This window comes from Lotus japonicus, chromosome 6 (assembly GCF_012489685.1).
Source record: "Lotus japonicus ecotype B-129 chromosome 6, LjGifu_v1.2".
In the NCBI taxonomy this organism is placed as follows: domain Eukaryota; kingdom Viridiplantae; phylum Streptophyta; class Magnoliopsida; order Fabales; family Fabaceae; genus Lotus; species Lotus japonicus.
In genome coordinates this window covers 46,783,805-46,811,059 of record NC_080046.1, presented here as the reverse complement: position 1 = coordinate 46,811,059, position 27,255 = coordinate 46,783,805, and the positions used below count along the sequence as shown (strand labels likewise).

The 27,255-nt window shown below is 35.6% G+C and overlaps 1 protein-coding gene and 1 long non-coding RNA gene across 2 annotated transcripts; both read right to left on the bottom strand.

The window, feature by feature from the left end:
- Positions 1–1,146: 1,146 nt before the first annotated feature.
- LOC130723008 (glutathione S-transferase F9-like) lies at positions 1,147–4,468 on the bottom strand. Its single transcript, XM_057573915.1, has 3 exons — positions 4,199–4,468; positions 4,047–4,095; positions 1,147–1,829 (listed from the first exon to the last, which is right to left on the bottom strand). The coding sequence occupies exons 1-3, from the start codon at positions 4,340–4,342 to the stop codon at positions 1,375–1,377; spliced, it is 648 nt and encodes a 215-aa protein (XP_057429898.1). The 5' UTR covers positions 4,343–4,468; the 3' UTR covers positions 1,147–1,374.
- Positions 4,469–21,205: 16,737 nt separating this feature from the next.
- LOC130724054 (uncharacterized) lies at positions 21,206–22,440 on the bottom strand. Its single transcript, XR_009014414.1, has 3 exons — positions 22,312–22,440; positions 22,142–22,213; positions 21,206–21,743 (listed from the first exon to the last, which is right to left on the bottom strand). It is a non-coding gene; the product is annotated as an uncharacterized LOC130724054 (long non-coding RNA).
- Positions 22,441–27,255: the final 4,815 nt, after the last annotated feature.

The window sequence follows — 27,255 nt, the reverse complement described above, 5'->3', positions numbered from 1 at the left end:
AAGACGATATTGGACATAGGAGCATTTTGGACCGACTTATGTTATTTGTTGATTAGTATGGTAGACAAGAATTAAAAAATGTTTCATGATGAAGAATGTAATGTGAAATCAGTGTAGGATTTGGTAAAATTTCTAGTGGATTGGTGGGGTAAAAGGGTGTAGAGTCTTTGCCAGTATTCTATACAACAACTTCATAATGACTAATTTGATATTAAGCTGCCTAAACCGGCTAAGCATAGAAGGAATCAAGTGTGGGTTCCTCCACCATCCACCATACTCTAGTCTAATTTAATATTGATGGTGCTGCCAAATGTTGTAAAAGTTGGGATGGCATTAGTGGTGTTATAAGGAATGATAAGGGTTATGGGGAGTGATTCATCATTAACTGTAGATAGGGTGAATAAAAATCATAGCAGAACATGGAAATTCAAAATATGTTGTTGCACAATTTATTTGCTTCATGATGAAGTTGCTGGTGTTGGGGCATAACATGTTGAGGAGTAAAATCATTTTATTGATGCCCTAGCTAAACAAGGGTGTGATAGGACTTGGGATTTGTTGTCTTTTTGAGATGATAATGTTTTCAGAAAATCATCCAAGTGCATCCAACGTTGCAAGCAATGCTTCCTCTATTTTTTTGGTCGAACTCTTTCTTTTTTATATTGATCATGAAGCCTTTGGGCTGGGCAGCATAACTTATTTTATGAATACACATCTTAAAATAACAAGCTATATGAGAAATCTAGTGAAAGGTTAGGCCTAACTCTATATGAGAAAGCTGCATCATTTTCTTAAAAATGTAATTGTATCTTTTTTTAAATCAAAGAAATCTTGGGTTCGTAAAGTGCAGCTCCTAAAGTTAACAAAAAATTCAATTCTTGCCCTTCACTGACCAGTGCAGTGATCATCCTCATCATTATCATTTGAAACTCCTAAACCTTGTACTTAGATCAAGAGCCAAGACCTAAGTACTGATAGTTATCATCATTTCTCAACATATAAGGCTTAACTTTCACAGCTAGCATCTAATAAGTCACAAAATCAAACTAGTAAACCAGAGTTGGAACCACTCAGATATCTCACGGCATGTTTGGCTAAGCTTATCTTTTCTCAGAATTAATTGCGACACTCAAAAGCTACTCACTCTTTTTAGCAGAATTAATTCCGGATTTAGAATCAAATTCTAAAAGGATCTCCAAACATGCACTTAAAAATTACAATGTACTAGGCTTTTTAAAACTTTCACAACTTACATAGACCACAAAAGCAAACTAGAGTTCAGCATAGTGCATCTAGCAGCAGCCTCTATTTTATTCTCAAGCAGGTAACAGGAAGCAGTGAAGTCTTTACCCTCAAACCATAACTAAATAACAGCTAGACAGGGTATTTGTAAAGCTGAAGCACCTTCTGCCAAGAAGGTCTGCTGCTAATGTCATCCCACCAAGCACTCACATGCTTTCTCTCCCTTACAAAATTCCCTCTCCCAGTTTGATTCACCAAATAGTGACCAAATGGGAGATGGCTCAGATCAGCAAGGCTGAAGAAATCCCCAGCCAAGTACTTGCTCTTTGACAGCCTATCCTCATATATATCCAGCACCTTCTGAACCTTCTCATCACTCTCTTCAATCAATTTTTGGTCAGAAGGAAGACCCCTCAATGGCGCAAACAGAACTTGGAGAACCAAGTCGAGAACCGGTGGGTGAAAGTTATGTGCTTCCACTTCAAGCCATTGCTCCACAAGACCCCTTTCTTCTACTGTCTTCCCCAGCAACTCCGTTCCTTGGTTTCTATACTTCTCTGCGTAGTATCTGATTATTGCACGAGATTCTGCACAAAATGGTTCAATATCAGTGTATGAAAGTAAATAGATCACTCTTGATTTTGCATATAGTAAAGAGATAAATTTGGGACCAAAATCCTTCTTGAAAAATAACTAAAGAAAGACAAATGTCATGTTTGGAAATCTATCTACAATATTCTAAAGTTAGTATAAATTTCAGGGAGATACTTCGGTGAGTAGCTTCTGGGTGCCCAAAATGATTTTGAGAAAAAAATAAACTGATCCAAACATGCTAAAATTCTTAAATTTCTACTAAAGGGAGACACTTAACTAGACCCCCATGTGCATTTATACACAACACAGGAATCAGAATCAGGAAAGGCAAAGATGCAGGACAAGTATAAATCATAGCATAGTTGAATCAGGTTATTTTTAGTCAGAATCAATTCTGGCGACTGTGATAGGAACCGAATTTATTACAGAATATTTATGGAAGTACTGGTGTTCGAGAGCCAGTTCTCTCCTACAAATTCTGGAATTTTGAGAGTCCAGTCTCTCCCTAAGACAACCACCCAATTTCTGAATGTCTAAACTAACAGCCACAACTCCTATTTATAACTAGAAATTTAATAACCACCCCTAGGCAGTTTTGATAGAACATAACTAACATAAACTGATGTAAATAACTAACCCAATAACTACCCCAACAAATAATCAAATAATAACTTTCTAACTGCTACTGTTCACGAGCACTGTTCATGCGCACTGTTCATCCTATCAATACCCCGCCCTAAAAGATCCACCTTGTCCTCAAGGTGGGAAGTAGGCAATGCTCCTTCAATGTAGGTTGGCTGCTCCAAATGTTCTGCAGTTTTAATCAGTACTTCTGGAGTTTGACTCTGAAAAATACCTCCTCCTGGATCCCACTGTTTGAAGTTGGTCAAACCACTTAACGCAGCCCATTTTGTTCCTGTCTTCCCCTCTTTCAACAAGATCATCTCTGCAGATGCCAAGTGTTGCAGTCTGTTCAATGCCTGTGGTGGAAGATGCTTGATCCTTGAAAGACATTTGACCCACATACCATTCCTCTGTCTTGGCTCCCCTTCTTTATTCAGAGACTTGCGTCTCTTCATCGTCTTCGGTTGTTGATGGATCTTTCGATGCTTTCTCCACCGGGGTCCAAGACTCACTCCATCACCTCTTCTTACAACCTCTGCTTCAAGATTGGGTCTTTGCATCTCAAAGGTTAAGGATTTCTCCGCCTCTACTGTGGTCTCTATCATCTCTGATTTTGATTCTACTAAATGGCCTTCTCTTGCATTCTCCAAGACTTCATTTATCCTTGGGCTTTCTTCCTCTCTAGAATCTTTAACATATACTGGTATGTCAGGATCCATTTCTGGTTGGAATTTCTTCAGTAAAGCCTTCACAAAATCCCACCATTTTGCATTCTGGTTTCTTCTTTTCCAGAAATACCACCAGAAGAAAGCATCTCCCGTCAAAGCCATCTCAGCCTCCGAGAACTTCTTCTCTTCAGCCATTTCCATGGCCTCACAGTGCTGCTCCACTTTGATCAACCACCAGTAAGCCTCTTTACCATCAAAGGTTGGAAACGCCTTACCTTCCCTCTTCTTAATTGTTGTCTTCTTCTCCATTTCTTCACGATTCATTTGCACCACAGCACCTGGATGGTGCTCTGATACCAAATTGATAGGAACCGAATTTATTACAGAATATTTATGGAAGTACTGGTGTTCGAGAGCCAGTTCTCTCCTACAAATTCTGGAATTTTGAGAGTCCAGTCTCTCCCTAAGACAACCACCCAATTTCTGAATGTCTAAACTAACAGCCACAACTCCTATTTATAACTAGAAATTTAATAACCACCCCTAGGCAGTTTTGATAGAACATAACTAACATAAACTGATGTAAATAACTAACCCAATAACTACCCCAACAAATAATCAAATAATAACTTTCTAACTGCTACTGTTCACGAGCACTGTTCATGCGCACTGTTCATCCTATCAGACTGGCACTGACAAGCTACTCTACTCAGCTTCTCCCAATAATTGATTTTGGGATTAAAATCAATTACAGAAAGAATTTCAAACATGCAATCAATCTAACATCATTCCAAATACAAGGGCTCTCTACAAGGACATAGGACATACATAAAAATCACAAATCCTTAACCACATGATACAAGAAAAAAACTTCAGAATGCAATAGAAATTAGGGTTATTAAGGGGCTATTGACTAACCATAGAGGGTATAATCACCATCTTGAATTACAGGAAGCTTTCCAAATGGCTGCAAAACAAAGCAAATTTATGAGAAACAGGTAAATCAAAATCAATTTGTATATATATAACTTCAAACCAAGTGGAAAAATTGTAAAAAAGAAGGATTGAACCTGGAGCTTGAGGTACTCAGGTTCCTTATTCTCTCCCTTGAAGAGATCAAGAGGCACAGTTTCAAACTGAACAGCCTTCTCAATGAGACACACAAGCACCCTTTTCGGGGAAGCAAAGATCGGGCCATACACCTTCACCACCATGTTTACTGTCCAAGTTCAGTTCACAGGCAACGGAGGATTATGTTGTTTCTGTCTGATTCTAGTTGTGGATCTTGTAGTCGTGTGTCCTCGAGGAGGATAAGGATAAGGAAAGTTCTAACAGTGACACATGGATTTTCCTTCTTAACTCTCTTGGAATGTTCGAGAATATTGAACCAAATAGTCAAACACTCACTTCATTGTTTAATCCTCACCATTCAATTCTAATAATCCTAATCACCCATTTCTTCAATGATTAACAAAGCTAATTGTCATAAGCTTAGATGTTATTATTGACTAAGGAATATAACTTTATTCTTTTTTATTCTTAGAAATTTTTGTATTCACTAGATAACACAACGAATGTCCAATTCAAACTAACATATCAAATAAAAAATTATGTTCTAGGTAATGAATCTAAACAAACATAAAAAATAAAATTATATCATTAAAATCATTTCATAGAAGCATTTGATGAAAAGTTACATCTAATCCCCAAAAATTTACATCCAGCATAAAGAAATATTGCTATGTGAGTTTTGAAGTTCATCCATTGAACATGCTTATTAGATGACAATCAATACCTTTTGTTTGAAAGCAAATAGAGTGCTAAGTTGAGGAGTTGATAAGTGACATTTTTACCTGTATTTAAATACCATTTTAGCATTTATGTGATCTACGTACGTGCTTATCCATCAAACTGATTAGTTTAGTAAATATTTATTTAGTATATATATTGTGTAAATTGCTTCTTTGATCCCTAAAATTTGATGTAGGATGGAAGTTCAAGGAGATTAAAATCCCAGGAAGGATGCATTCTTGGAGACAAGTCGGCCTGCACTCATTTAAAAGCAAAACTGGGGAGAGGCCTATAGAATCTTGAAGAGCATAATCTTTGGCCTTTGGAGAATAACGGGTTTCATCCACCAGGAATAATAAGGGATCTGTCCCTTGGTTATTATACTTTTCTGCATAAAGCGCAAAAATGGAACCGAATGTGAAAAAAACAATGGTTGAGAATTTACATCGGTGTAAAAAAAGCGCAAATGGAAAAAAACAATGGTTGAGAATTTACATCGTTGTAAAAAAAGCGCAAAAAAAAAGCAAATGGAAAAAAACGATGGTTGAGAATTTACATCGGTGTAAAAAAAAACGCAAAAGAAAAAGCAAATGGAAAAAAACAATGGTTGAGAATTTATATCAGTGTCAAACAGAACCGATGTGAAATGTATATATTTCACATCGGTTGAGAATATAAACTGATGTGAAATATAGATATTTTACATCGGTTTCAAACAGAACCGATGTGAAATGTATATATTTCACATCGGTTGAGAATATAAACTGATGTAAAATGTAGATATTTTACATCGGTTTTAAACAGAACCGATGTGAAATATAAACATTTCACATCGGTTATACCAGACGTCCGATGTAGAAAAGTACTTACCACATCGGTTGTGTAACCGATGTGAAAATGTGAGGACATATCACATCACCTTTGCTTACATCAAATGCAAACTGATGTGAAAACTCGAAAATAACCGATATGAAAAGTATTTTTTTTAGTAGTGATTGTTTCCGTTCAGTGTATTCAAACAAATAGCTTATTCATTAGTAGAAAGCTAGATAAGGAAATGAAATTTGAGATAAAAAAATCACAATTGAGACAAATTTAATCTATTAATTAAAAGTAACACAAGAACTATGAAGCATATATACTTCATTTTGGCGGCTATACACGTACCGGTACTCGTTGGGTACTTATTGATTACTGCATTATCTCATTTTTCTTGGCCTCTTTCTGCATCGTTGATGGTAGATAAATTACTAGATTCATGTTTCCTTTCATACAATGTGCACATGGTGGATAAATTCAGGTTTTTCTGACATATTTAGTTTTTAACAACAATTTATATATCATTGTTTTGCTTAATTTTTATTGTAAAAGCGTTTTGCTGATTTATCGAAAAGAATAAACATATTTAGTCTTTATTTATTAATTATATAGTGAAAAGCTCGTGTATAAGGATCAATTTGCATGAAATACTTTTAAGTTGAAATTAATAGAAAATATTTTAATCCAATGTTTAGTATATTTTCCATACTTTTAAATAATTTAGGAGTATATATACAGAAGCATTATAATTTGATTTGGTGAAAGGGCTCCCACGAGGGATTAGAGAAGAATTAACATATTTAGTTTATATTTATTAATTATATAGTACAAAGTTCCTACATGATGAACATTTTGCATGAAAATACTTTAAATTGAAACTAATATAAAATGTTTTAGTAAAATTTTAGTACCTTTTCTATACTTTTAAATATTTTTAAGAGTACATATACAAAACCATTTTAATTTGATTATGAAAATATAAATTCAACGGGAAAAAACATTTATATTAATATATTTTCAAGTTGAAAATAACAAAAAATATAATTTTATAAATATTTTCATAAGTATTGCCAATTATGGGTAAGTAGTATGGTATTATTTCAAAGGTTGGTATAGCCACTCATCATGCAAAGCTCTCCATGGGAGCCTCCACCACGTTGGTTCCGACCCTGGCAGAGATCGGAGCAGGTTGGTGGCAATCAACGTCGAGGGAGGGATCAATTTTCATGGAAGCGGTCTCGACAAGGACTCTGGGGTTCTCAGCGTGAGTTGCGGAACAGAGTATTTCATCCTCCAGGAACAAATCGACGGGATCAGAAGTGGCACCATCCGACGGGAATAACGCTGAACTCACGGCATGGGGACGGTTTTAAATCTTCTCCACCACTGCATCATGACCCTCGAACCCAGCCACAAGGACACACACAACAGAATTCAAATCAGCAAACAATGTCTTTTTCAGTTTTTGTTGACGGTTTGGGGGATAGAGTGACTCTTGCAAAACTTAGAGCAATATTTGGGCAAGCAGGAAGATTACAGAATGTCTTTATCCAGCAAAAACGAAAGTATCAACGTCGCTTTCGATTCGGTTTTGTGCGATTTTCAAACAACAATGAGGCTTGGACTGCGATTCGCAAGTTTCATGGATTGCGACTTGAAGGGAATTATTTGGTGGTGCAGAAAGCAAGACTTCAGAGGCCATCTCAAACAGCAAAGATTCCGCCCCCAGGGCGACATCAATATGAAATTCGAGGACGAATTTGGAGACCGAAGGGCGAGAATCTGTTGAGTAAGCAAGACTCTGTACCTCACACACAACCTGACTCTTGTCGGGTTTCTGGCAATTTTGAGGTATGTCAATTACAGTTTGCTGCTTCAGAAATGGATGAAAATTGGGTTCAACGTTGTGCCCAGGCGCGAACACTTGCAATCAAGCCAGTTGAAATTCTGCAGGAGGAGTTCAGTCAAATTGGCTTGTTCAATTTTCGGCTAATACCGCTTGGTGCTAATGAGGTGCTATTGGAATTTGAGAGTAAAGAAGAGATGGAGAGCACTATCACGGAATGTGCTTATTTTCTGGAGCAGATGTTGGCTGGTATAAAGCCGTGTTCTGTACTCACTTTTGGTACGGCGCATCTTGTCTGGATTCGATTATGGCAAGTTCCGGTGGGATTATGGAATGAAGCTTTCTTTACTGCTGTTGGAAATAGGTTAGGCAGTTATGTTTCTTCTGATAATGCAACTATGTCGCGTCATCGGGCTGATTTTGCTCGAATTCTAGTCCGCATGAATCATCCGCTACTATAGTGCTTTACTATGTCTGTTGATGTTGGTGGTACGTCTTGTATTATTCTGATTGAGAAGGATGTGGAGGCGTATAATTATGGTAGTGTTGATGTTATGCCATCGACGCCGGTAAAAATCTATAATTCCGAGGACGACGAGGACGACTCAGATGATGAGGCATATGAAGCTAAAGACAACGAGGTAGAGGATTTGATCGACGCTGTTGCTATGACTCCAGAATTGCCACCAGAAAAGGATTATGAATCGGCTAAAGAAATTGATTCAGATGAAGAAGACGAAGTTTTTAGGGACGGTGGACTGGAAGGCCTTCGTTCTGGCGGTGAGGCAGCGTTTACTCCTGTGGCGCTTGGTGGCGGTTGTGAGATGATGTTAGAGGTGGAGGTGGAGTTGTTCAGGCCGCCGGCGATGGAGGATGCTGATCCGAAAAATTCAAATTCAATTTCAATTTCAAATGTGATAACTGCAGCCATCAATTCAGGAGATGAAAATAAGGAGCAGTTAACGACAGTCTCCAATTCAGGAGAGGAAAATAAGGAGCAGTTACAGGATCTCCTTGACTCTGGCTATTCTCTAGAGGAGATTGAGGGATGGAGGAAGAAGTTAAAAGCAGAAGGAATTATGATTAATGAAGATCATATCTTGGTTAAACCTATTCAAAACCCTGTTAATTCAGTTACAGGATTTTCTTTTAATGCCCAAGATTTATCTCAGAAAACAAATTACCCGTGGCCTTATCATTCTTTCTGCAGGGATCAGCACGTTTTTAATCTGCATCAAGGGTTAGGGGTCTGTTTGCCTCTTCAAACAAGCAAGCAAAACGAGTTTTTTGGCCAAGTGACACCTTCTGCAACTTCACCAGCTTTGAATCAACGTCAAGTGAACGATGTCTTTTTGCGTACATCACCACATCAAATTATCAGACAACATGCAACCTTTTCTTCTCCTGTACGTCTTCTTCCTTCGCCAGTGACGCCACCCCTGAATTGTCTGCCGCTTGCGGGCTCCTCCGGACGCGATGGTTCTACTGCTCCTGTGTCGACGGACGTGGAAACAATTCCAAACACAAATTCCTCACAGAAGAGCCAGCGTGGTCGTCCAAAAGGTAGTAAAAATAAACCAATTCCTTTGCCTGCAGATTTTTTAGAACCAGTACAGGGGGAAGATGGAGTGACGACTCGGGCTCAGAGAACTTGGTTGCTTGGTCAGCGTTTGGGATTGAAACCGAGAGGATCGGAAGCGCTGATGCTTCGCGGTTTAGAAGCTCAAATCCGTCAAAACCATCCCCACCTGAAGTAATTTGCCAGGACCTATGTTTCTTGGTGTGACCGCGGGCTAGGAGGTTCATTAAGTATGGAAGTCGTGAAATAAGCAGGTTTGCAAATGAAATCTTAACTTTTGATGTTACAGGTGAGCCTTTTGATTGTGTAGCGGAGCTTGCAGTGTGTTTTTGTCCACACTGTGCTGATGGATTATTCTTGGTCATCTTTTGGGGCCGGAGCGATGTGGGGGTATTAATTGTTCAGTAGCTTGTGGAGGATAGCAACTTGGCTTTACCATTTTAGACCAGTATCGGTGTTTTTGGAGCCTAAAGGGTTGCGGTGTAGGTTGCAGTGCAAGGCTCAATAATGCAAGCCATGTATCCTGAAATGCTTGCGTGTTTTAATTTGATTTTGAGTGGTGTGTGGACAGGAGCATTGTGGATTTGGAGGGCTTTTGTTTTGTAGCTGGGTTTTAGTGGCGGTGTGGGTTCAAAGAGCTTGGTATTTTTCCTATCATGAAGAAAGAGTGTGGGATGCTATGTTGCTTTTTTCACAAATTCTACTAGTGCAGCATAATCAGATGTGCAAAGTGGAGCTATGTGTGAGGGGAGCGTCTGAGGTGGGGTTTATGGGGTGTGTGCATTATTGTTCTGTTATGAATTGGATATGTTGGTGTAGTGTCTTTCATTTTCAGATTGTGATTTGGAGCATTGAAGGTGGGGGCTACTGGATATAATTCATGTGGCATAGATTTTGAAGATGGGATGATATTGCTGCATAATTTGAGGACATAGAACTTGTGTTTAGATTACTGGTTTATATTTTCCATCACTTGTGCTTAATAAGAATGTAGCTGAGCTGCTGTTGTTGTTGTGTACTTGCTGGTGTTGTTTCTGATATTGTGTGCTGTAGCTGCTGTTGCTGCCTAATCAATCTTGCTGTTTGCTGTCAAATTAAAAGTGTTGTTGCTGTGTGTTGCTGCTATGAAATTTGAAGGGTGCTGTTGCTGTTTTTGCTGTTTATTAGTACTAAGGAAAGCGATGGTGACTTGGATGACATATAGCTCAAATGGAATCCATAGCGTTTCATTTTTCTTGCAGTTGTATAGCATGAATTAGAATATATGTGGAGCAAAATACAATCCTCAAGCGTGAGGGACACCACGTTTAGCAAGCAACTGGTCAATAATTCAATCTGTAAGTATGTGAGACACCATTCTTCAAAATAATTTGTATGATTGGTGATGATTGAGGAGGAACTAGATATGTAAGACTGGGAAGGTCAAGGTAAATGGAATTAGAAAAAGATTGGGGCTGTTTATCTGGATTGATATAATGGATGCTAGAGATGCTGTTTTGGATTAGAAATTTTGGTGAGCTGATTTTATAGATGTAAAAGGGCCCAAGATTGTTTTAGTGAGCAAGGGGTACGAAATTGGCAATCTCAAGGATGTGGTACTCTTTTTCCTTGCTAGGTTTTTTCCCACAGGGTTTTCCTTAGCAAGGTTTTGATGAGGCTCATCTTTAAGATTACGTTTGAAGCCGTTTCGTGGGGAAATCAGAGGGGTTTAGTGCTATGTTTTCTTGGGAGGGGTGATTTCTTGTACTATGTTTTGTCATGAGAGCTTCTTGCTCATGCTTGAACCATTATTATTAATAATACTCCTTTCGTTTTCAAAAAAAAAAATAAATATTTTCATAAGTTTAAATGTGCATATATATATATATGAAATTTTGACGACAATTAGAATAAATGAACATATATAGCTTATATTTTTTTGTGTTTAGGTTTTTCGACGAGAAAGTAAAATAAATTATTGAGTCGCTAAATTCAATTTTTCTAAGCATCCAATCAGCATAATAATCTCACAACATAGATTAATTCAGCTCCAAATGAACACGTTGTTGGAATAACAAGTCCTTTAAACATTAGCGAGAGAGAGAGAGAGAGAATATATAGTCAAAATTTGTTGGGGTATAAAAAAAAGCTGATATGAAGAGGAACATTTAGTATGAAAATACCTTCAAGTTGAAACTAATAGAAAAGTTTCCCCTGTTTTTCCTGAGCTTTGGCCTCAGCTCTCTTGATATATATATATATATATATATATATATATATATATATATATATATATATATATATATATATATATTTCTCCTTTTGCTTTCAAAAAAAAAAAAGAAAATGTTTTAGTATAATTTTAAAACTTTTTCTATACTTTTTAAATATATTTAGGAGTAGATATACAGAAGCATTACAATTGGTTATGCGAGATCCGAAAAACATGAGATTTTACTTTGAATTGGTTTGGAACTGAAGGATAGAGTCTGAGTGCACTTTGAAAAATGGGTAGAAAAAATTCATCTTAGCGAATAACCTTATCGAGAATCATTATGTTTGGTTTGGAATTCATAAAAATGATCCACACGTTATTTATGTTGGAGTCATTAACGAATTAATTTTGTGACAAAATTCTCCAACCAAAAGTCAATTATTGAAATTTTGCCGTTGTGTTTTTTATTTTTCTTGGTGGTTAACAATTAGATAGATTAGATTTTAAATCCAACAATTTTGTATGCTTTAATGGAATGTTGTGTTTTTCCACCTGAGATATCAATTGCGATTTTTAGTTAAATGTTCTTGCTTTTTGTAAAATATATTATAGTATTTTATATAAGAGAATTATTATTGCATTCTTTAAATTTTTTTACCATCCGTATTTATTTAGAGTTTAGGAAATCACAATGATATAATGTAAAAAAATATAATTTAATATGTAATCTATATTTTTTATCAATTTTTATAATTTATAAATTGTGTAAACTTATTTGGAATATAAAAAACGAAAATAATATAATTTATTATATTATTATATCATAAACAAATTAATCAAATAAAAAATAATATTTACATTTACTTTTCATTTATACAAAATAAATAATTCTATATATTAAAAGTAAATTATTATATACTTGGAAATATGTCCCCCGTGCATCGGCACAGGTATACATACTAGTATATCATGATTTTGCTTAATTTTTATTGTAAAAGCATTTTGCTGATTTGTCGAAAATATAATTTCCTTATGTGTGTTTGTGCAGTACCCGTATTAGTGCAGCATGGCACAAGAAATAGGAATAGAAAGATGCAGGCATGTCGACTAAAATGTGGATTGGTATTGAGTCCAACGAAAATTCAAAGATACACACAATATAACATGTTGATCAAAATCTCCAATCCTTAATCACATGGCACAAGAAAAACAACAGTAGAGTACAAGGGTTATTTATTAAGGGGCTAACCATAGAGAGTATAGTCACAATCTTGAATTACAGGAACCCTTAAGACTATCTTCTGTTCAATATTCTATCTGTTTGTTATTTGGAGATTTAATTTTTGCTATATCGTCAAAATAATTATTTAAATTCAAATACTTTTTGAATTGTAAGTTTAAATTTTTTTCTCAGTTCAATTTTTTTTTGGTGAATGGGAAAAGAAAATGAAACTACAAAGCTAAAGAATTCCTAACAAAAACTGGAACCACTACATCCAGAGGCTCCTACAGGATAGTGAAACTGCACTGAAGTCTAGCTCCAACCGCTGCCATGCAATCAACCGGCTAATTCGATTCACAAGCTAAGACATGTAGCTTTTAATCAGAAGTAATTCTAGAACATGTAACCACGGAACCAAACATGATATAAGCAACAACTAGACATGGTATAGCTGAAGCACCTTTTGCCAAGAAGGTCTGGTGCTAATATCATCCCACCAAGCACTCACATGCTTCCTCTCTCTCACCAAATTCTCTCTCCCTGTTTGGTGCACCAATTCGTAACCAAATGGGAGATGGCAAGGTCAAAGAAATCCCCCAGCCAAGTACTTGCTCTTTGACATCCTCTCCTCATATATATCAAGCACCTTCACAAGCTTTTCTCCTCACTCTCTTCAATCACTTTTGGGTCTGAGGGAAAGCCTCTTATTGATGGTCCACAAGACTCCTTTCTTCTTGTGATTTCACAATTGAGGAGTTTGAAGAATACTGGAATAACCTGGTTGCTGAACACAGCCTTGTCGGAAACATATGCGTCTTAAGAACCTTTCGAAAAAAGGTGTTCATGGGCCAATGCATATCTCTGTGACCAATTCTTTGCTGGCATACGAACTACCTGTAGATGTGAAGCAATCAATTCCCGGATCAAGCCGAATGTTGGTTAAAAATAGCATTTTCGAGTTCATGCATAACATTGAGTAAGCCATAAGAGTATAGAAGCAGAATGAGTTGCGTGCTGATTATATGTCTCTCTTTACTAAAAATGTGTTGACCACCCCTCTTTATAAGATAGAGAACGATGCTTCAAAAGTGTTCACACATGAAATCTTTAAAGAAGTACGAATCTAAAGAGGATGCAGGTGGATTAGATATGATGGAAAAAATGGTTGATGGAGAGATTAATACATTCAAGATGAACAGGTATGGTAGGCGCAACTTTGTTTTGAATGTTCTCTATAACACAGCAAAAAATGAATTTACCTATGATTGTCGTCTATTTCCTTCTCGGGGCATTCCATGTTCTCATATGTTTTTAGCCATGAGAACATGAAATCACTACCGAGTAGTCTTATTTGTAGACGGTGGAGAAAAGATGCAAAATCTGAGTTCATGACATCACCAACAGCTGATGAAGTGGCTCTTGAGGTGATGAGGACAACTCGTTATAGTGTTGTAGCTGCTGCGTGCAATAACCTTTGTCATATAGCTTCAGAAAATGGTGAGTTTTTAAGAGAAATTACGGAAGATATATTGAAGCTCACATCAAAGTATCAAAAGAAGGTCGGTGGTCAAAGTGGTGGAAGAGGTGGAGTTAATGATATTGGTGATCCAAATGTTATTCCAGGCAAAGGTGCTCCACAAAATAATCGGAATACAAAGAAAATGGTAAGGTGTTCAAATTGTCATAGAAGATGACACACTAAAAGAACATGTACTGCGAAGAACGGGGACAAAAAAGATCTCGCTGTGAATGATATATCATCAGAAGAAGAAAGTGTAATTTTTTTTTTTACTTAAAACTGTTATTTAGTTGCTCTATTTTTAAATTATTCAGCTTAAAATTTACTTGTCTGCAAAGGAAAGAGAAAGAATTCATTGGACATGATTATCACAATGTACAATATACACAACTCAGCAGTCTATTTCTAAAGTTAGAGTATGCTTTGTTGAAATTGTTTAGTTATCTTTACTTTATGTGTTATGCTTGACTTTTTGATTCATTTATTTTTTGTAGAATAATGCAAATGTCATACCTCGTCGTGGTGCTAAAGCAAAGAAACCAAAAGTTAATAGTGTGACAGTTAAATTGGAGAACACAATAACTTTTTAGGTTGTTGTTGTGTTATGTAGTTTATTGTTAAATTCATGTTAATGCTGGTTTAATTTATGAAAAGCATCTCAATGCATCTGTTAGTAGTCAACATCCAGAATTAAAAAATGAGGCTGTTGTTTTATCAACTCAAAATTCAGCCAAGCAAATGGTGAGTGCTTGTCAAAAAAAAATTATTAATATTATATTGCTCACTTATATCAATCTGCATTTGTTTCCTATTGCTTGATATAAGAAAGGAAACCCGTCTGCAATATTGGTATACTCCTCACATGGTGTCACCTCCATACAACATAGTAATTTTCTCACTTAGGTTAATCTGAATTTATATTCAGTTTTGAAACTCGAGTTTAACTTATTCCTTGTTGTTTATTAGGTAATCAATCCCGGCGGATCAACAAGTATACTTCAAAGTGAAGCACGTCAAATGGTGCCACCTCCAAACCACATAGTAAGTTTCTCACTTAGATCAATCTGAATTTACATTAGCAGTTTTGAAACTCAAGTTTAACTTATGTCTTGTTGTTTTCCTTGTTGTTTAATAGGTAATAAACCCGACGGATCAACAGATATAATTCAAAGTGGAGCTTCCCAGATGGTTCATGCTGTTGGACCACAACAACACTATTTTGTTGCTCCTAACAATGTAGTTGTTGGTAATCCAAAATGCACAATCCTCACCCACGATACCTTCCTTACATTTATGGTGCTTAATTGTATCGAGAACCAAAACCACAGCCTTCAATTTAGAACGTCTAGGGTTCATCGATTGATCTCTTCCAACGCAAACCCTTGGTCTCCTGCATTAGCAAGAAGCAACCCTGTATCTTTTGTCCACTATCCATTCTTCCGTGTCTCGAAACTACCGTCATTAATGGCGCTGTTTTCTTTAGCAGATTGTTTTCTCTTCTACAACTCCAGGCTACAAAAAGCATTCTTCATCCCATTCTCCTGTCCTTTATCCATTCTTCCCCTACCCTTGTTCAACTGCCCACCTCTGGAATCACAAATCTTTAAGGCTTTCAGACATAGGCGGTGCAGCAAAGGAAAATCGCAGCGGACAAAAGCGTACCAAGAACACTTCGTCATCGGGAACAAAGAGCCAGAAGAGAATCGTACCGACAAAAATCATTGACATATTTTCCAGGTAAGAAAGCCCTAATTTTGACTTATTTTCACAAAGTATGGTTTCTTCATTGCAAAATTAGGGTTTCCTTATTTTCCTAATTTTTACTTTTTTTGACAAAGTAGGGTACCGGAAAGCCATAATTTTCCTTAATTATTCATTAACTTATTTTCCCCGAAGAATCTGATGTATGGTCATTTGTTTGAAACATGATTCATATATGTTTGGTTGAAACTGAATAGTTGATTTGTTGTGTGTTTGCCTGTTTGGTAAACTAATCTTCACCCGTACATGAACATGACCAAGATGTAGGACTAAATCTAGCATTGCATACTAAAAATAGAAAACATAATTTGAGTAAGGTTTATGCTGAGTATATATTAGTACAGCCTCTTTAATCGACTTTTTTACAAGGTTAGTGTAGTTTTAAATTTTTTTTACCAAATTAGTGCAACTTTTCATTTAATTACCAACATAGTGTAAATCGCCACTTGAAGTGGCGATATCTCTTTTTTTTTTAATTTTTTTATTAAAATCGTCACTCACAGTGGCGACATCCTGTTTATATATTTTTTTTTACTTTCTTTGTTTGTGACGGAATCGTATCCGTCACAAAATCCTAATATTTAATATAAAAGGTATTAGTGACGGAATGTGAAGAAAGATAGCATCCGTTACAACATTTCTAGCGACGGAATTCTTTTTGCGTCGAAACATATTTCGTCTCAAAATCTTAGTGAATAATGAAAAATAATTTAGCGACGGAAGTTGAAGTGTACATACATCCGTCACAAAATTTTTAGCGACGAAGTTTGTGACGGACAATTTTCCGTCACTAATAAACAAAGTCAAAAATAAAATATTTTGGTGTCGCCACTGCTAGTGACGATTTCATAAAAAAAAAATTAAAAAAAAAGATATCACCACTTCAAGTGGCGATTTACACTATTCTTGTAATTAAATCAAAAGTTGCACTAGTTTGGTAAATTTATTTGAAACTTGCACTAGTAATGTAAAAAGTCTCTTTAATCTTTTTTTTTTGTTACTGTATCTGCTTTAGTTAGTACTGTTTTGATAATCTTCTATATTTGATTATGAAAGTCAGACTCAATTTTGAAAAAAAAAACTTCTATAGCTTATGATGGAATATATGCTCATTGTCTCAAAAGTGAGCTTATGATGGAATAGCTTATTGTCTCAAAAATAGATTGTGATGGAATAGAAGTCGTAAGGAAGTTATTTTCTTGTCCAATTGATGGTGTAGTTTATTTTTACACCAAGTTTCATGCATTCCATGAGAACAATGTAGGGCTAAAGACTGGTATCAAAGTTCCGGAGGTAAGCAGTCCATTGAATCAAAATTATAGTTCTGAATTAGTTGATATAACAATTGTGTGACAATATTGTTATTTTTTAATCTAACTTATGTATGCATTGTGTTCAGTGTGTCCCTATCATTTATCGTCCTCCTGAAAGTATGGTTCTCAACTAGGTTGTATAGTGGCATATATATTTGCAGATAACAATGCAACATGAGTAGATGGGTAATGTTTTTGTACATAGAGTTTGTTATACATATATGTCATCATCACATAATAAACATATGCTTACATACTGTGTGTGGGATGTGCAACAAGAAAATTCTAGTCTGAACACCCGATTTTCAGGCAGACAGAACAACTCTAAAAACCCTACGTCCAATGGGATGGGTTGACCAGGATATAAGAATACACAATTTTTGCGTTTCGAATAACTTAGTTTTATTTTTAAGACTACTTTATTGGCATAGTCTATTATAGAAGTTCTTATTTTGGTTCTTAGTATGCTTTCTTATCAAGATAGGAAAAATGCAGACATTAGATCTAGGTGGTACTTACCCACAATGTTTGCAGTAATTCATTTCCCTTTTAATTCATTACCTTTTAATTCATTATCCACAACTTCATATCTAGATAACAATGCTTGTCCCATTAACTCAAACATATTATGTTGCTTATTTTAAACACTTTTAAATACAACAACTTGCATCGACGCATGGAATTGAGAAAGATGATGTTGTGAGATGGTACAAAGATAAATTCATGGGCAGATGTTATAAAGTTAAAAAGGTATGCGCTTAAAAACATCACAATTTCCAAATTATAGCAATCATTTTACTTACACATCCGTTGGTGTTTTCAGATTTTCATTCCTATTGATGAGAACAAGCATTGGTATCTAGCTATTGTGGACATAGTCCTCCATCAAGTGATCATTCTAGACTCCCTCCCAAGTCTGTCAAGAAAGTATTATAGGAAGAGAGAAGTCAGAAAAGTTGTAAGTATATATGTCATTAAAAAAGATCATATGGTTATGATATATGTTTATATATTAAATTCATATTCTTTAAACATGTCATATTTTTAGATGAATTGTTGCTAAGGCGGGAGTTTAAAAGTTACAGAAAATTGAGGATTGCAATTTCTGAGTTTGAAACCATTCAGAAAGATAATGTTGGACAACAAGCACATGGCTCGTAAGAAATTCTCAATTTATTTGATATTTTTTGGACAATTGGTTTTTGATAATTACTTGACTAACTATTTCCTTATGACAGGAATGACTGTGGTGTTTGAGTTGCAACATGGATGACTGATAATTTATGGATTGAAAATTACCTCATAATTGTATGAATCTGTTTTTATTATCATGCCATTCAATTTATTTCATACACCAAAATTCTCTATCGACATGCATCTTAATTGTAGGTTAATGAAGAGGCCTGAGTGATGCTTGCACTGGATTTGATGTGCTTGCCGTTCAACGACATAGGTGATGAAGTCATTGCCTCTGCTTACACATTTTGGAACAAATATATGAAGAAGCAGCATGGCTGCAATCCCTTGGAGTTGAATTTTGTTTTTGATTGGGACACAAAAATTATGGAGATTAATTTTGTGGTCAATGTTTAATGGATTTTTATTTGGACAATATATTCTTTATGCGCTTCATAATTTTGAACTTTTTAACGATTAAAGTATATGGAATGCTATTTAAATCTTAAACTTGGAATGTTATTTTGTTTGTGTTTCCTACTTTTGATTAATTATATATTTATCACATTATTATGTGCTTACATTGCTTGTGAATTTTTCAAGCACAAGTTTCAGGTATCTTATTAATATATTAGGTCTTATTGGGTTCTTATATTATTTGTCAAGTGTAACTTTTCAAATGAAGCTTATAAAATGTACTCGCTGCTATTTTTCATCTGTTCTTATATTTGGCAGGTGTAGTATTTCGTCTCTAAGTTGCTGGGAATTTATTTTGTCACTCCTAATGGCCCAAATGACCAACTGGTTCCATTTGTGGGTTGTCTTGACCCAAATAGCATGTCTTGGTTAATTTGGTTGGTAGTGGTGTGACAAATGTAGAATGTAATGAGAATATTCAGGGAGGAAGGTTTAGATGTTGTATCTGTGTTTGAATTGACTAGAATAAAGTCATGGGAATGGTTGAGTGCTAAAAATAGTCATTTTATTCATACTTCTTATGAGTGGTGTATGAAACCTTTTGATGTGCCCTACTGATATGTGAAGTAAGGGAGCTGATATTTAAGTCTTCACTTTCTTTCTTGTACTTCTTTTTTCTTCCTTGTACTGGGTTGGATACCACTTGTACCTGATAAGTGTATTTTTACGTATATTTGAATATCATTTTAGGTACTTATTTGACTTGTGTGATTTAATTTATATAATTTTAATCTCCATTTATTAGTTAAGTAATTATTTAGGTTTAGAATAGATTTTATGATAATTTTAATTCTAATCCCAGCTTTTTGATAAAGAAAGTTCAAAGTTGTCCAAGCAAAATTGGAATCCCGCATTTGTTAACCGTTAGATCAAGCTAAAATTTGGATATGTTGTTCATAACAAGTGGAAATTATATTTTAACGGTTGGATAGGGAAAAATGCATATTTTGATGAGAAAATAAAGTTTCAGAAGTGTTTAGGAGCCGGGCGGCCCTCAGAGGGCGCCGACAGACCATGGCAGTTCCAAAAACCCACATGTGAAGAAACAGGGGGGTGCTAGGCGGGCCTTAAGAGGGCGCTGAGAGTCGAGACAAAGAAATTTCACTATAAAAGCTAATATTTAGGAGATTAGACGAGATATACTTCGACCCATCACTTGGAAACTGAGAGAAACACTTGAGAGACAAGGGGAGAAGCTTAGAAGGCTAGAGAAGAAGCTTCGGAGGTGATTCAGCGGCGAGACATTGCGACGGTCTCGGTTCTTCTAATTCTTCATCTCTATTGTAAAGCTATCCATGAAAATTGATAGCTATTTTCTCTTTTGTTGGGATTTGAAATAGTTGTATGATACTTATTCTCTCTATGTGATTCTATTCAATATAAAACATGTTTATTGTGTATGATTTAATAGTTTTCTCTTAATCTTCATGTTATATCTTAGATCAATCACCTAGGATATTTCGCTTGATTCGACTTGTGAGCGAAAGCTACAATATTTTGAGTCCGAACTAGAGTTAATTACCTAATAATCCTAATTGCGAGAAATAGAGTTAGGTTTGTTAGTTACTAAACACCAAAACTTCGTGATAACTTTCTTTCTTAATCATGTGAGACATCAATGTTTAGGATTTGAGAGTTATTGCTATCCACTCATGCGAGACATCAATGATGTAAGGTTGAACTGGTGTAAATGAATCATATGCTTGAACGTGTTATATATTTAAATCACTAGAATGCAAAAAGGTCAAACAATGAAATCTAATCCCAACAAATTCTCATACTTGTTGTATCTCCATCGTTTTATATGTTTTTTTTTCATGTATAAACAAACGATCAAACTATTGTGCAACCATCATTTAAGCTTGATAACTATTGAACGTCATAAGTATTATATCTCTCAGAGGACGACAAAACCCGTATCTGGTTGCTACGATTGAATCTTAAGGCTTTAGTTCCAAAGTAGTGCAAACAAGGGAAAAACCTTTATCAGTACCCCTATTAATAAATTTGTGATACTCAAAGTTACAATCCGCTCTAATTTTTGTTATTTCTCATTTTATTGAGATTTCCTTATCCTCCAGTTAGTTGATTAACTATCAAGTCTTTCTTTTGCGTAACTTTCTCAAATTGTACAGAGAAAAAGAAACAACTTGATTTCTTTGGATTTGTTAACTATCTGGTCTATGTATTTTGCTTCCACATCTTGAAAGTGGTATGGAATACGATGAACCTGTAAGGAGGTTAAATAAGTGTCGTGTTTTATCGTCCTAAACATCACTCAAGCATTAAGAGGTTAAATATATGAAGTAGTGTTATAGGTTTCTATAACAAACACATGCAATTATGAATTCACGACAGTGACTAAACAACTTTCACGCAATTCAACCAGAAAAAAAGATTAGTTCCACTGGCATCCAATTAAAAGATCTTGATACATAAAGCTGAATGATAACAACCCACATACAATCCAACCATTCCTTAGAAAAAAAACACAACTCCTATTCTGTTTATGAAATGTAACTCAATAGAATCAAAACTAAAGACACAACAAAACAACATACAAAAGCTGCCAATTTCCTTAACTTATTCATAATGAACTTATCGTATGGTAGATTCCAAGTTTTGATTTGTATCAAACAAGCCTTTCTTGAAAGACAATACTCTTGCCTGTTCTTCATCACTAGATCATTGATTAGCTTCGTCGATACTGGATTTGTCTCAACACACCAAATAAAGAAGTCACAATTATCCAGAGGTCCACCATATTTATGACAACCAAAAAATATCCTCCCTGGGTTCTTTTCAGTTTTAGAAACTCTGACAGTACAAGGATCACCACATAAGCATATCTGCTTGTTGGACCCCCTAATTGATGATGTGCTTTTCGTGACAAAGGAAGATGATGAATTCTCCATTGCCTAACACAATAAAGGGAAGTTAACACTAAAATCAGATTGAAGAAACTTTGTATGACCTAATAATATTTGTTAATTTGAACACATGGAAGTTAAATCTACTATACCACAGAATGCCAAAACAACCAACAAGTTAGACTCATCGAACTCATTGAGGTGATAACAACTGATTTATTGCCAATAAGAAGTGAATGAAAACAGGAAATACTACTAGCAGTAACGAAATAAAGAGATCAAACACATCAAATTATATGATTCTAAACTCCAATAATTTGGTAGATAAAGACATGTATTATGCAACACATATTCATCACAATATACATCCCCATCATCTTAGTCCAATCCAAGAAAAAATTCCCAGCCCAAATGGAGAAAGGCATTTGCAAAGTTTGAATACATACCTTGTGTTTGCTTTGCCTCAGCACCGAAATTACTCAATCTTTGGTAAACACTTCAGAGATCAACTCAATTTCCTGATAATCAACAACATTATTTCAATGTCAAACAAAACTAGTCGATGAACAAATTAATTGTTGGATTAAGAAAATTAGTCAAACTCACAAAACCTAACCTTGATAATTTCGCGAAATGTCGATTTGTACTGGCCTAGGGTTCAAGCCCAGATAGTCAGTTCTTCGAATTTAGGGTTATCATCGTGTGGTTGTGCTGATTAGTGTTTTAAAGTTGAAGATAGGTACCGTCTGAGGAAGATAGGTAGCGAGGCTATGGTATTCGAGAAAGATGAAGAGCCATCAGTCGAAGATGATGAATGGAGCAAATCGCGATGGAAGCAAATCAACTTTGGTGATGGATCGCGAATGTGGCAACACCATCAGGGGGAGGGGGGATGTGGACGACCACACCATGAGCTACACCGACGAGGTGGCCACTGAACAGAACAGAGATGAATTTGATAGCTTTCAAGAATTAGGGATTAGGGTTCATGACTTATTAGGTTGATAGTTAGTAAGAATTTATATTAAATCAGATATTTCAAAATTCAAAAAAACAAATTAAAACATGTTATTAGTTGGGGGATAAAGTGAAATTTTTAAGAAGTATAGGGACCAAAATGTGAAATACAAGACTTACTATGCTACGAGATGACATGGCAGCCTATTACACTTTGCATATTTTAATTGGAACTAGGGGGCATGGCTGCTGTTTAAAACAGGAACAACATATTTAAGCTTGCCTTCAACAAGGCCGAAAACCATCCACCCCCTTAGAAGAGCAGAACGCATCAAAATTTACTTTAATCACCCCATAAGCTTGTCTACACAAAGTTGCTGGCAAATGGGATGAAAGGTGAAGGAAAAGCACATGGGCGTCGCAACACCACCTTGTGAAAAACTTAGTCCACTGAAAGCCTCAATGTGTGGTACAAAATTCAATTTAGACTCTCCTAATTACAATACATAACAGAGAGGAAGATATGGATGGCATCAAGACCTGCAAAATTGAGCTATCAGCCCCACGCCTACAATGACAACCATAAACTTTAATTTCTTAATTGATCAGGGGGATTGATATTTGGATTAATGAGATGATACTTTATTCATGAGAGAACTATATGAAAGATATGAGGTGGAGACATTATCCTAACGTGTGTTAATATTTAATTAATTAATGCAAGGAACTGGTATTACAAGTACGTACCCTAAATTTTTCTGCTCAAATGACACAATTTCCCTTAAATAAAGTCTAGCTCCCGCTAGAACAAAAAGTGTCTTTCTATCCCTCCCTTGAATCTCATCGAACTTGCATATTAGATTCATGTTAATCATGATGAAGACCATTTTACTCCATACCGATTGAAGTCCACACATGGTAATTGAGACCTGGACTTTTCCATCATCAAAATATAAGTTTTTTAAGTATTTATTCTATCACCATGTATCATATGATATCAATATACATGCCTGGATCGATGGAGACATTGGGCAGATGATGAGAAAGAATAGCATATGGTTTGAAGTGAAATAATTATCCTCGTATTGTAATTTCCAAGATATACTGTAGAATCCTATCCTATATGATGAATCAATGGCTATTTCATGATTCTATTGACTTGAGGTAAGACAAGCAGTGGTAGGCAATTTGTATTATTGGAATGGAGCTCGGATGTTGCTTTGCTTGTCTTTCCACGTGTATGAATATAATTAATTACCCTTAGTTAATTTGATAATTGCTGTAGTTTCTTTCTTTAATTAGTGTGGATGGAGTAAAGTATGGGTGGTCAAAGGTCAATTTTATATGGGGCGTTTTGTACAAGGTGTTGGGAAATACATTCTCGGTAATGTAAAGGTAGGGAATCATATCCCGTGTTTGTTACAAGGTTGAAAATTGGATGTCCAGAGTTCAGACATAAAACATTCCCGAGAATGACATAACTTCCATAACTTCCGTCATCTGATTCCCATGAAATGGGTTGTGAATCTTGCATTCCCATGGGAAAGTGAATATAACTTCCCACTACTCACAAATTCCATCATTTGTTTTATCATTTTGAATTTTTGAATTTTTAAATTAAATAAAATTTAAAAATATTTCCGGGAATATTAAATCCTAATCAAACACACTTTAGGAGGGGAGGGGAGGGGAATGGAGGGGAGCAAAATCCCTCCAATCTCAATTTTTTGATCCCTCCAAAAGTGGGGGAATTAGGAGGGGAAATAAATTTCAGACAAAAATAACCCTACTCAAATTTAAAAATTCCAATCTTTTATCCTAGGGTTTCCTTCTTCATTTCACGTTATTTTCTTCCTTCTTCAAACCAAACACTGCTGCCCCCTCTCCGATCTCTTTCTCCGCCGTCGGCACTGCATGCAGTTGATTGATCAATCGGTCATGTTTTTATCTATATAGCCCTTTTTGTTTGATTACTAGTTTTGTTTTTGTTACTGTGTGAACTTGATTGTGGGTCTGATATTTCACCTGGTTTGCTGTGGGTTGTTTTTTCCTTCATTGCTCCACTGGTTTGTTGTGTAATTATGCACTGAGTTTCTCCTTCTTCTTTGGCACTGGATAACTTTTGGCCTAGTCCTACAGGATGTTTCTTCCACGATGGTGATTGGTTCTCATTTTGTGATTGGATTCGTGGGGCAGCAGTAGGTGTTCTTTTGCGTTTTTCTTGCTGTTTCCATGTCCCCTGTTCCTTTCTTTCTTTTTTTTTTTTTCATATGTTTTGTTTAAATTGATGAAATAGTTGACATTATTACTGGTAATAAATCTTGCAGTTTTGTTGATGATAGGTATAAAAGTAATTTTAATTATAAAATATCTTCCCTCCCCTCATGAACCAAATAAAAAAAAAGTTATTTTCCCTTCCCTCTCTTCTATGAACCAAACGTAATAAGTATTAAAATCTCTCCCCTCCCTTCCCCTCCCCTCCCCTCCCCTCCATTAAAATCCCTCCCCTCCCCTCCCCTCATTTGAACCAAACAGTATGTAAGTCTTACCTAGGAATGATATTTCCAACAATCAGATTGCCGAGAATAATATTCTCGGGAATGTATTTCTCAACCTTCTACCAAACGCCTACGATAGAGAGAAAGTGCAGTTTATCTTCCCAAGTCTAAACATGGCCTTTTGGATGAGAATTGAATTTGCCACCCCAGGGAAGGGATTTGGCACCCCAGGCATGGGCGGATTCACCGCCCGGCGAGCTCGGGCCTATGCCCGAGCTCCGGGGAAAAAAAATAAAATTTTCTTTGGACCAAGTTATGTTTTGGACTAAAAAAAACAAAGAAAAAAGGACAAAATTTAAAGGTAAAGGCAAGGGGAAACGAGATGCAGCAGTGAGTGCCATGGTGGTAGTAGGAAGCTCGCAAACGAAATCTGTGCGTCCTTGCAGGCTTGCAGCAACACTGGTTAAGAAGAAGAAGAAGTAATATAAATTTTGTGTCTTGGGAGCCCGTTCTTTGACCTGAAGCATAAATTGTGTTTGTTATTTTTCTCTTATCATAAAAAAAGTCATATAGGAGTTATATTTGTCATATAGCTGTAACATGTTTTACTTTTGTGTCTACAGCTGTAAACCATTAAGGTAAGTAAATGCTATTTTTTTTAAAAAAATTATCTTATTACTTTTAAATGGAAATAAAACGTGATATATCCACTATCCTCTATTACTTCCCATTTCACTTGCTGGATAACTTATAATAAAAAAGCCAGTTTTAATCATAAAAAGCGTGATGTATTGGTCATTTTTTTAGTATTTATATGTATATGTAAATAGTGTTAAACTATTAATTATATAAAATTACATGTTAAAAATTAAAATAGCGGTAATCCCGCTATAAGCTATTCCACTATCTCAATTTTGAGGTCGGCTACGACGTGTCGCAATCCGAGATTGACTATTATGTGAAGAAGGCGTTGAGGCTGCTATGTATAGTGCGACATTGTTTAGTGAATAGATCGATCTTAAGGTTTCAACTAAGTAAAACAACTTTTTAAAATGGACCTGCCAGTGACGGAGCCACGTACCGTGAACCGAACCCGCAATTTAAAATCATGGGTCAGACGTCATGTGTGGACAGTTAGGCTTAGATTAGACTTAATTTTGCCCAGGCTCCACGAAAATCCTGGTTCCGCCACTGTCCCCAGGTATCTTAGATTTCAAAGTATTTAATTGCAGAGTATTTTCGTATTTCCCCACTTTAAAGTGGGGTGAGAGATCTAATAGGTGGGATGATAAAATCCAATTCCCCTTTTGGATAGTAGAATAAGCAAAATGGTTAGTTTGGTAAAAGTTATAACCGGAAATACTCCATCTTTCTGTTTTGTGGATATGGTCATTTTTATCTTGATAAAATATGGTGTTTTTATATTGATAAAATATGGTGCACAACTATTTCCAGAGAAATTATAATAACATAACTAACATATATAATTAAATTTCGATGTATGTGGAATTGTCAAATGAGTTGTAAGAAACCATGGATAGATACGAAAGTGGTAAAATGGGTTTGACACACGTTTTTTAGTGGGTTAGGTTAAGAATTTGAACTTAAATTCTAAGTGTGGATTAGTTGAACCCAACCTGCATTTTGGAAGGTTAATAGTGAATCAGTTGGGTCTAGAGATGTCAAAATTACTCACACCCGTAGATACTCGCGGATAAAAATTCACTATGGATAAAATTACTCGTGCCCACAGGTATCCACGGATCTATTTAATGGATATTTCCACTGTCCATTTATTAATGGGGCGGGTACGGATATTGATGTATCCATACAAATTGATACCCACTCGATGTAGAAAATACTAAAATATCTTTTATATATATAAACTAGTGTTATTTTTACCCGTACGTTGCACGGGGAATATGTTTATTGTATTTGATACATCGATTATATTTTAAATTATAAAAAAATTTAAGATACTAAAAATGTAAGAAAAATCTTAATGAAGCAGATGATAAACACATATTAATCATGGAAAAAAAAAGAATGTGTCTATTGTATTTGATACATCGATCATATTTTAAATTATAAAAAATTTAACATAC

Bases quoted from the DNA above. Each gene is read 5' to 3' on its own strand.
- LOC130723008 (XM_057573915.1), bottom strand. From the start codon at position 4,342: ATGGTGGTGAAGGTGTATGGCCCGATCTTTGCTTCCCCGAAAAGGGTG. The intron at 4,096-4,198 runs GTTCAATCCTTC...TTTGTTTTGCAG, and splicing joins CTGAGTACCTCAAGCTCCAG to CCATTTGGAAAGCTTCCTGT. The intron at 1,830-4,046 runs GTTAGTCAATAG...CATTTTGTGCAG, and splicing joins TGGTGATTATACCCTCTATG to AATCTCGTGCAATAATCAGA.